Raw genomic sequence first — 11,155 nt, 5'->3', positions numbered from 1 at the left:
CAATTACATTATTAAATGGAAAGAACTACGTGTGGCTTGATCCCTCAATAAGTGTACGTAGACAGCCAAATGTTACAAGGTGCAGCCACGAGTTGGAGTGTTTGAGATTGCTAAGGTACTATTGATGTTCTGAAAGTTGAGATAAATTTTATTAGCATAATGATTTATTTGATTTATGGAGGCCTGAGGCCAGAATGATATGATGCTTGATTGCTTGGATATAATTTAATGCATGCTGAACGATCGGGATATATAAATGTTTGTTGATAGGTGGAAACTTTTGGGAAACGAGCAAATTACAGGGGAAACTGCCGAATTTTCAGCAGAAGTCTAACTGATAGAAAAATTGCTTTCTAGTTAGAAGGGAAATTTGATCATTTATGCTCGGCATTCACTAGGTGTCGGACACGCACAGGGTTCGGCTCGGATTCTAAAGTAGAATTTGGGTCGGGTCCTGTCACAACTTCTTTTCATTTTCTGAAAATTCAACTTTTCTAAGACTTTTCTCGGAACCCTTTTAAAATGGCTTCCTCTTCTTCTCCCCCAAAGCATCTCGATTTAAATGTTGCTCCCAAAAAATTCACGGTTCGGCGCAAATATATTCTAGGCCCAATGTGATACCTTACCGTGAAGAAACCCGATTTGGGCATGCGAAAGTTCGTCATATGCACTTGCACACATGCCACACCAAGCAAATAAGCAACACGCCACACTACAAACCTAAGTGGGCCCAAGCCACTCAAATACCCAGGGACTTGCTTGAGTGGGTTGTGGTATGGATGGTAATAAATTGTCATGAGGCCCATTGATGGGCCAAGAAATGGAGGTCCCGGGTTGCTTAGGAGCCTCGGAACCCAAGCCCGTTTCTTAGGCCCAAATATGTGGGTAAGCAGGAAGGAGAAAAATAGTCCATTATCTCAGCCAAAATAGCCCATTACCTCAGCCCAAAATGGTCCATTAAATTAACCAATATAGCCCAATACTTAATGAGATTAGCCCATTTATTTAGTAAGTTGACTTGCTATCTTAGAAGGCCCATACAATTAGAAATGAGAAGCAACAAAAGACTCAGCCCTTTGCTGAAAAAACAAAAGCCATGAAGGGAGCAAGATGTCCACATATGCAGAGCTGCTGGAAGGCTCCAGCACATGGGAAGGAACAAGTTCTGAGCACAAAACACCCAGCGAACCATGGGATGTTAGCGCGCAAAGTGGGAATCAACCTACGAACCAGCATGTATACCCATTTCTTTCCTTCATCAAATCTAACCATGAAAGAGGGAAGAAAAGAGAGGAAGGAGGATGACTGAAAATAGGAATTCTTCACTAGGGCAGCTGCGGGAAAGGGACCTTGAGCTCCCAAAATCCCTGATTTTGTGCAAAGGAGCATAGTAGATTTCACCAAAATAGGATGATTGAAGGCATGAGGGAAGAAAGGGAGGGAAAAACTTGGCAAAATGGGATAGAAACCATTAGGGTTTCTTGGAAAATGTTAGCTTCTAGCGGCTATAAAAGGGGCCTCTTCTACCCAACAAGCATTAACCACATCAGAGAGCAAGCTTCCTCTCTTACTCCCAAAACTTAGCAATTTCGTGCTCAGCTCATCCTTTCCCCTTAGCTTTCCCTCTTGGCAAGCTGTTCTAACACTTGACAGAGTCTGTGTCAAGCTGCCGGAAAAAGCACTCAAGCGACCATTTTCTCTCTTTTTCCTTATGCTCAACCAAACCTCTCTGCAAAATCCTTTCACTCCTACCTTAATACCCCATCTTTCCCCTAGGAACACTTAATTTTCTCTTCAGTGCTAAACTCATGACAACTTTGCTGCCATGTCATAAGCTTCTCATGCCAAGCTAAGATTCTACCTGTAAGCACTAGGAATTTATCTATAAGCAGCCATTATTTTCGTTTGTGAAGGTACCAAGGTGTTTCCTAAGGCTTTACTATCCTTTCGAAATATTTTGGGGTCTGATCTTTGAACTCAAACACAAGGGAGAAATTTCAGCCATTTTGCTATTTACAGCATCCCAACCCATTCGTAGCTGCCGGAAGAAAAAAGCCCCTACAACTGGTGAGTTCATACTCCATTGATACACAAACAAGGCTTGACATGCTGCAGATTTCCAATGAAAAGATTCTAGTTGACCACGAGATGCTCATGGCTAAGCTTAAGAGGCGTCATCCCCTTCCTTCAGAAACTCCTAGAACATAATGGAATTGTATAGATTTTACAGAGACTACTCCTTCCTTGCATGTGAAGAGAATCTATCTGTTGTATGCTTCTTTCTTGTTATAATAATTGGGTAAATTCTTAAACTTGCATCGGTGACTTTTACATTTTTTTTTAAAATGACGGTTTGGTACCTTGTGCCTTATGGGTTCAAATAACCACATCAAATCTCTCAAATTACATATTTCAATGCATGTGAGTCCGGAACTTCTGGCCCGGGTTAAACACGACTTGAAAATTTATTTGCCCTTTTCAAATGGGCATGAAATATAAATTGAGTTAAACCCATGATAATATTGCAATATAGTAGTGAAGAGTAGGGGTGGGCACTCAAACCGGCGAACCAAAAATTTGAGTCGAACCGCACCGAACCAAATGGGAAAAAAATCGAGTTGACCAAAAAGTCAACAACCGGTCAAAAATTGAACCGGACCGGTTTGGGCCTATTTTGGATCCAGTTCCATGTCTTCAAAAATCAGACCATGCCGAACCAAACCACTCAAATTAAAATATATATAATTTCAATATATATTTATATTTAATGCTATATTTTTAATTTCACCAAAAAAAAACTAATATTTATCCAAGTTTAATTTCAAAATATCTCTCTTTTCTAACTTTAATATTTATTTTTTATATGAAATTGAATAATTTGTTAATTTTTAAGTAAAAATAATAATATTTCAGTAGAGAATTGTATTAAAAAATAATTTTTTCAACCCGAACCAAATAGTTTTTGAATTTTTTTATTAAAATCGAACCGAACCAAATCGAATGAATAGTACCAAATTGGTTCTAATTTGAGGCAAAAATCGGTCCAACCTGAATCGTGCCTGCCCCTAGTGAAGACCGTTAACTACTATATACCCAAAACTTTATGTTTGAGGTCTCTCATATATTTGGATCCATGGGCTTCCGGCCCAGATAATATAATATAACAAAATATATGGGGAGCCTCAATTTATCCTTTGAGGCTTATCATGATATTATCCATTTCACAGTGTATTCTTAAAAACCGGAATTCACAAAATATATTTTTTCCTTGAGGTGTCGATTATAACAGAATCGAACTTTATTAAATTCATCATTTTCTTATGCCAAAGAAATATGTGGTGTACAACAATTAATAATACCTCAAGGCTTGTCCATTTAACTGTTGGAACTTTAGGTTCTTAATATTGTTAGATTTTAAACTGCAAGCCAAAATAGCATATTTTCATGGTATGGACATTTTTATAATTTCCTGTACATATTTCGGAACTTCAGGCCCTTACATAATTGTCCATGTTTTGAGAAGCTTCTGGCTTCTCATTTAATTGCTCATCCATGAGTTTAAGGAACTGCAGGTTCCTTTTCGTATATAGTGGACAGTTTACTGAAAATGGTTAATATTTATGTATACGGTACTATTCATCAGGTCATGAATACATGTCTATTTATGCATACAGTACATTTGTCAATACAGTTACCTATTCATGTGTACAACACTATTAACCAATACAGTATTGTTACATTATTAAGGAACTCCGGGTCCTTATTTACATGTTAAGGATCAAGAATCTTCAAGTCTGATTTCTTGTTTACAAATATAGTACCGGAGAGATTGCCAGCTCTCATATCATTATCATCATCAGGGATTTTCAGGTCCTGATGTAGTTGTATGATGAGGATCAAGGAACTTCAGGTCCTGATCTCTTTATGCTGTAAAAGTCATCATATCACACAATTAATTCATAAAATAAATTGCTATAAATTGCTTATAAATAAATTGCTACTATAGATGATAATCACGCACCATACTTTAAATAAATGTAAATATGCGGTAAAATAAATTCATAAATTAAATTTCTATAAATTGCTTGTAAATAAATTGCTGGTATGGACGATAATCTCGCATCATATTTTAAATAAATGTAAATGTGTGTAAAATAAATTCATAAATTAAATTGCTCCATGTATGGATGTTAATCCCGCACTATACTTTAAATAATAAAGTAAATGTGCGATAAAGTAAACGTGCTGGTATGGGCACTAATTCTACTCCATACTTTTAAATAAAAAAAGTAAAGGTAGTTGTGTGGACGATAAACCGACACCGCACTTCTAAATAAATACTGTTGTATGAGTAATAAATACTAGTAATTTACTCCCCCCCTCCTCCCGAACTTGTACCTAGCTTTTAATTAACCTATATCCTTTTTTTTAAAAAGAAAATTAAGGATATGAACTCTTTTTTTCCACCAATTCCCCCTACCGTCTAAATTCTCAACATTTTATTTATTTTTCAGTTAATTTTTTTTTTAATTTTTTTTTTGAAAAAAAATTGAAGAAAAAGAAGAAACACAGCACATCAACCCCATCACAACACAACTAAAACCCTAAAACACAGCAACACACACACACACACAAAAATAAAAATAAAAATCCCCAAATTGAATGAGTCTTTGTTTGAGAAAGGCATGGAAGTACTGATATGGAGGTGGAGGAGATTCAAGCCCAAGCCTATAAGTTCCCATGAATGGGAAATGGCAGCAGCAGAGCCACTAACCCAGTTGCCAACGACGAAGGCGTTGAAATACTTGAAGCCAGATGGGGAAGAAGACCTCCTCTGCCCAAAAACAGAGCATAACCCAAAGGAGCCCATGAAGCTGACTTTGAGCCCATCTCAAGATCAAACCAAGGCTGAGCCATGGTTGTTCAAACCAAAACCTAGCAGTGTCTTCCCTGTGAAGAAGAGGTTAGTGAAGAGGATAATGTTTGATCAAATTGTCCAATGCTTTTGCTCTGTTTCAGATTATACTAATAGTCCTCTGTTTCTGTTGCTGGAGCCTCTGAAACCATCACATCATCAAACGGTAACAAGGTCATTAGCAACCACGTTTACCCAAGCCCACCACCACAGATATGGAATGATTTTCTGTTTCTGTTTCTGTTTCTGCTACTGCAGTATTTCTGTTTTCTGTTTTTAATTTTATTTTTAATGTACAAAATGACCATTTTGCCTTAATTTTTAACGATAAATTGGATGAAATGTTGTGGATTTAGACGGAGGGGGGAAATTGGCGAAAAAAAGAAGTTCATATCCTTAATTTTCTATTAAAAAAAAGATAAGAAGTTAATTGAAATTTAGGTACAAATTTAGAAAGCAAATCACTGATATACTCTATTATAAATAAAATAAATATGAAGATAAAACCACCACCTAATGTGTATATATATATAGGTATATTATATTACCATATATTATCATACATAATATAATATATTACTATAAACCACAAAACTTGATGTGGGCCTAATAAAATAAAACGTAAGACATGATATCATACAATAATATTATATACAAAATGATGTTTGTGGAAGATATCACACTTGCCCCCCAAATCAAATGCTTTCCATATATATATATATCATATTATTATATGTTAGTGGAAGTAGGAAATTAGGTTGGAAATTGCTTTTCTTCCTTCCATCAACACAATGGTTAGTAGTATAAATAATAGTGCAACGCAGAAAATTATACCTGAGAGCTTCTCGTGCTGATAACATGTTGTAAAATGAACTGGAATATGCGAGAATATTGAGTTGCATATAAAGTAAATAAGACACAATATTTAACGAGGTTTGGCCATGCCTACATCCTCGAAGAGCAGTAGCATTAACTTTTCCACTATCTAAAATAATAGTGCTACAACTTCAATGTTTACAATATCTGTGACTCACTGATTTTTCTCTCAGTTTTCTTTTTCTCTCATCTCACTCCCCCTCTTTCTTCCTTCTCTTCTTTCTTCCTGGGTTCTCTTATCCTTTGGTTTTCTATATCCCTTTGCAAGTAGTAAGGATGCCTATTTATAGGCAAAGTAAATGATACCCATGAGTGTATAGGGAGGCATCATGATGCTTGTTTCCAACATGTGGACCTGATCTCCACTAACTTGACAACAGCTTTATTATTATTGTTGCTAAACTATCATAATTATTGTTATTGTTATTTGTGATTTATAAGCAAATACACAATTCATAAGGTCCTTATCACTTTGAACAAGTGGAGAGTGGACCTTGCATACCGGTCTTATTCTTCTTGTTGGGTCAACAACCTCACATGAGTCCTTGGGTAGGCCTACATGTTCTCAAGAATCAAGATTCCAATTGAATTTGTTTTTCATATTCAAAAGGAATTGTTGGAGTAAACGTTTGGGTTTTTTATTTTTATATTTTGAAATACAACAAATTTATTAATAATAAAAAATTGCCATGATCACTAAATCAGTTAATTTACAAGATCAACCACTTCAAGAAACACCCGTTTGGGCATTTGGCTTGGCTGGATCTCGCTGGATTGAATTCCTTATCACATATCCATCCTCAAGGAAGCATGCAACCAACTACCCATGAATCGAAACGAAAATGCTATTATACATGTGATGTATCGGTACATCAATTATTTTGAATTTTTAATACAAGCGACGTCGAAACTAATACATCAATTATTTTGAATTTTTTATACAAGTGACATCGAAACTAATGAAGAATCGAAACTAGGAACTCGAGTTTAGGCTCTTAAAAACGTGTTGAACCCTCTCTGATCCAAAAGAAAACCACACTAACAAGTTAACGACTGCAACAAGACAAACAACCAAACACTATATAATATATTTGACAAAAAATAAACAGAAAAAAGAAAGACCCCAACCATAAGCCACCGCCACCACCACCGGTCAAAACTCAGGGACAGGCAGGTCCTCGTCGGAAGGAGGAGCCAACAGCCACTCTCCGCTGCTCTCATCAAGCACCACCCCTTTGTTCTTCTCCACCCACCACGACGCCGGCACATAAAACTCCGTTTTCAGAAAATCGCTTGACTTGTTCACCAAAGCCACGCTCCTCTTCACTCTCAGCTCGAACTCGCCTTCTTTCCCGTTCCACCCAGCCACCACATGCAGCATCCCCTGCAAATTGTGCCAGTCGCTCGGATTATTCGACTCCTTCAAGAACTTTGACTTCCTTGTATCAATCACGAGCTCTGTTCCAATGTCACGATAACCCAGTAAACGCCCAGGATAGTGTGGGATTAAATCAATGGTGTTCCTGGTGTGCAGAATCTTCAGATTTGGGTAGCTCTGAATTCGATTTTTCAGTGCCTTGTTTCCGACTTCTGGGCAACCAAATACGAAAGCAGCAACTGGGATGTCATCAGCAACACCATTTTCCACCAGATCAAAGGCGCTCAAGATTGACAGGCTCGCCCCTAGGCTGTGCCCTGTGATCGTTATGCTCTGCTTCTCGTCCTTGTACTTCTGCCTCAGCTCTTTGATTTTCGTCAGAAGTTGGTCTCTAGCGCTTAGTTTCGTAAATGGCGATTTTGAGTCGCTCGAGGTGTACATGCTAAGCCAACCCCTCATGACCTTGGGCACTTTTTCGTCATCTTCACCCTTGCCGTCGTCGCTGCTGCTGCTGCTATTACTACCATGTCCGCCATCTGTTTGATCATTTGTCAAGCTGGGATTAGATTCATGAGAACGTAACAGAGCCGCAGCAGAATCGAGGTCAGCTCCCAGCACATTAACCCACTCGTAGTTTCTTATGGTGCCGCGCCACGCGACGTAGATTTCGCGCCGTCCGATGGCCTTGCTGACGGCGTCGGTGGTGACGGCGATGTAGCCGATCCAGTTCGACTCGCGGTCCCACGACTCGCGGGACTGGGAGTGGAGGAGCAAGGCTTCGGGGACGCTGACTTCGGCGGTGGCATAGAGGAAGCAGGAGACTTGGTAGCTGGAGGCGTCTTGGAGCACCACCTTGTCGAAGAAGGAGGCCTTGCCGTAGCGGCTGGAGCCGCAGTACTTGGAGTTCTGGTCGTTGTTGAAGGCGTCGTAAGTGGCCTGGCAGAAGTCTCCGCAGCGGAGGATGAGGGTTCGGAGGTTGAGGTCCAGAGGGTCCAAAAGGCCAGCCCAGTTGTTTGCGCCGAGCAGCTCTGGCCATGCTTCTTGGGTTTCGCTGGTCGCCATGGAAAGAGCTGGAGGAGGAGGCAATGGATGGCTTATTGTTGGTGTTGGTGTTGTTGTGTGTTTAGCGTTTTGGTTGCCCATTTTTGTTGTTGTATGTCTAGCAGAGGAGAAGATTTGAGCATGGTGGTCGTGGTTGAGTTTGGTTGGTGGCGGCCATGGCCAGAGCTTAGGAGACCGAAGGAGAAAGTGAGTCTCCTCAGTTGGGGATAAGAGATGTCTGGTTTGTAATGATGTTTGTTTTTTTTTTTGTCTGAGTCTGGTTTGTAAAAATTTGATGGGTGGGGCTTATATCTTGCCAACTTTTTTGTTGTCAACGTTTGACAGGTGGGGAGTCTAGAAATTAATGAAATGTGCTAAAAAATATTTTATATAGGAAGTTAGTTGGCTTTTTCAAGTCTTTAGTCTTTTTAAATTACCTTTTCTTTTAATGGTCTGAATTTTAATTACCATTTGAGGCAGGTTCATTTGCCAACAAAAATAATGTAGACGGAGAAAAGAATAAAAACATGTAAAAAAGAATATTAAAAAAGAAAGAGGAAAACAAGGGGAAGAACGTGCAATTACGAAGGCGCAGTGTCCGTTCAGACACTGTATTGGTTTAGATTAATTAATTAATTAATTATTATTCTTTGTTTTGTTATTATTGATTTTTGGCAAAAGAACAAAAAAAACCTTTTACGGTGTTGATTGTCGGTTAATTTTATAAACTAAAGAGATTATACCTAACCGGAAGTGATTTTGGCCTTCCCATAATCACTTCTAAACGAGCCATAAAAGTTCTTTTTATTGCACATATTAAATATTTTCAAGTGTTTAAATAAAATTTCAACTAAATAAAAAGGAGTATGATTGTAGATGTTGTATCATCGTTGCAAAAGTCATCAATAAAGGTAAACCTCATATAGATATAGCTCTGTTTTAATATAAATATGAAATTAGGGCTGAAATTTTAGACCGATTAACCGACTTACCAACTGAACTAGGTTAATTCGAGTTTTTTCACTTAATTTTGGTTCTAGTCATTAATCGGAACCGAATCGCTATGACTTGGTTAATGGTTCTCGATTCCATTTGTAAAAAATTCACTAGTGTGACAAATATTATAAAATAATGGGCCCATAGAGACTCGAATACTTGACCTGCTAGTTGAAATGAAGGGTCTTTACCACTATACTAATTAATCTCTTGTGGAATTCAAGCATAATCATGATATTTAAAAAACCCCTAAAATAATTTACAAATATATATTATAAAAATGTTAGAGCTCGTTTGGTACGTCGGACTGTTTTGACTAATTTTTGTTGGATAGTATTAATCTATTCCGAAGAGCATTGACTGTTTATCTATAATATTATAAGGCGTTTGGTGCTGTTTCGGATAAATATTCTAACTAAGTTATACAGTGTTTGGTGTTATTTTTGGATAACATCTGATCAGACAATTTTTTTTTTAATTCTTTGATAAGTTAATTGGAAATTGAAATTCAAATGACACGAATTTTTTTTTGGTAAGATTCTTTTATTTATTTGTTTTTGTCAAATTTTTTTTCTTTATTATAACCCGTTAATATAATTGTAGTTTCTCATAAAAATTCCAACATACCCAGATACGTTAATACCAAATAATGTATAATTCAAAGTGATCACATACTAAGGTGATAAGAGCAAAAGGGAAAGTTGTTCATAAACTAAACTGCATTGAAGAGTTAATCACAGCTCCCTCGCCCAAATAAGAGAAGATCAAATACTTTTCTCATAGCACCATCGAATGTCAGGAATGTTCTCTCATCACTTGCTTTCTTCAAAATTAGCCATAGTGCCTTAATTTGGTCATCAATAAACAAGTCCATCTTTGCCAATTCAACAACAATGTTAGGTCTTGGTTATGATCCTTTCACAAAACTATTTGTTATAGTTTTCAATTGGTCAACAGACTCACAAATCATCTCACCAAATGCTTTAGCCATTTCTTTTGAATATCAGCATCTGCATTTCATTTGCGATTTCGACTGCTTGAGCCAGCTGAGTTTTGTTGATTTGATCTTGGCAAATAGGCAAAATGATTTGGTTCAACCTCAAGTTCCTCATCATCGTCATTAACAACATGTAAAATGAGAATAATACAACAATAAATAGAAGTATGCTTCTGACCTAATTTCAAAACTCCCTCATTGTTCTCTGTTTCCATGGCTCTCCCTTCTCATCTCTTTCTCTCTTCTCATGGCTCCCTCTATCGCTCTCTCATCACCCTATTAAGTTGATGATTGGAACAACCAATCGAGTTTGGGCAGCAAGGTCGCTAAGGTATTGTTCTATTCTTTATGAGTTTTGGTTCGCTAAATGTATGTTCCAGAAGGCTAAAGTACCATAATTCAGTACGTGCGATCCAGTTCGAAATTAGTAAGGGGGTGAGCGAATTGGGTAACTATGATTCGTACTTCTTAACCATCGTTTCCTTTCATTCTAATCAATATATAGTTCCCAACAGGGTGAAAAAGTGAAAAACACCAAACAAAAAGCAAAACATAGACAAATAAATAATTCTACAATGCAATTACATTCCTACGCAATCACTTTATTTTCTAAAGATTCCGACAATGTCGAATTACTATATCACATACAAGTAATTAAACAATCGACTAAGAAGACGTCAAAAAGGAAAAACTCGCAACATAATTTTCACAAAAATATTTAATAAAAGAGGAAATATATAAAGAAAGAGAAGATGAAGATAGAAGAAGAAAGAAGAAGCATTTTTTTTTTTGGGGGGGGGGGGGGGGGGGGAAGGAGGATAATGATATATAGTGACGGGGTTGGGGCGTCGAACGTAATCCAAAGAAGGGGAAACATGCAAGAGAGGAAAGACCTTTGGGAATAAAAATGCCAGAGAAGCCTAATTTAGGCTGGGGACCAAATTTTTCTAGT

General features: G+C 37.5%; 1 protein-coding gene and 1 long non-coding RNA gene across 2 annotated transcripts; both read right to left on the bottom strand.

Moving 5' to 3' along the window:
- LOC109948180 lies at positions 3,603–6,030 on the bottom strand. Its single transcript, XR_002270785.1, has 2 exons — positions 5,750–6,030; positions 3,603–3,927 (listed from the first exon to the last, which is right to left on the bottom strand). It is a non-coding gene; the product is annotated as an uncharacterized LOC109948180 (long non-coding RNA).
- LOC18783970 (phospholipase A1-IIdelta) lies at positions 6,619–8,706 on the bottom strand. Its single transcript, XM_007217171.2, has one exon. The coding sequence runs from the start codon at positions 8,310–8,312 to the stop codon at positions 6,945–6,947; it is 1,368 nt and encodes a 455-aa protein (XP_007217233.1). The 5' UTR covers positions 8,313–8,706; the 3' UTR covers positions 6,619–6,944.

Source organism: Prunus persica, chromosome G3 (assembly GCF_000346465.2).
Source record: "Prunus persica cultivar Lovell chromosome G3, Prunus_persica_NCBIv2, whole genome shotgun sequence".
In the NCBI taxonomy this organism is placed as follows: domain Eukaryota; kingdom Viridiplantae; phylum Streptophyta; class Magnoliopsida; order Rosales; family Rosaceae; genus Prunus; species Prunus persica.
This window is presented reverse-complemented; position numbering and strand designations above follow the sequence as displayed.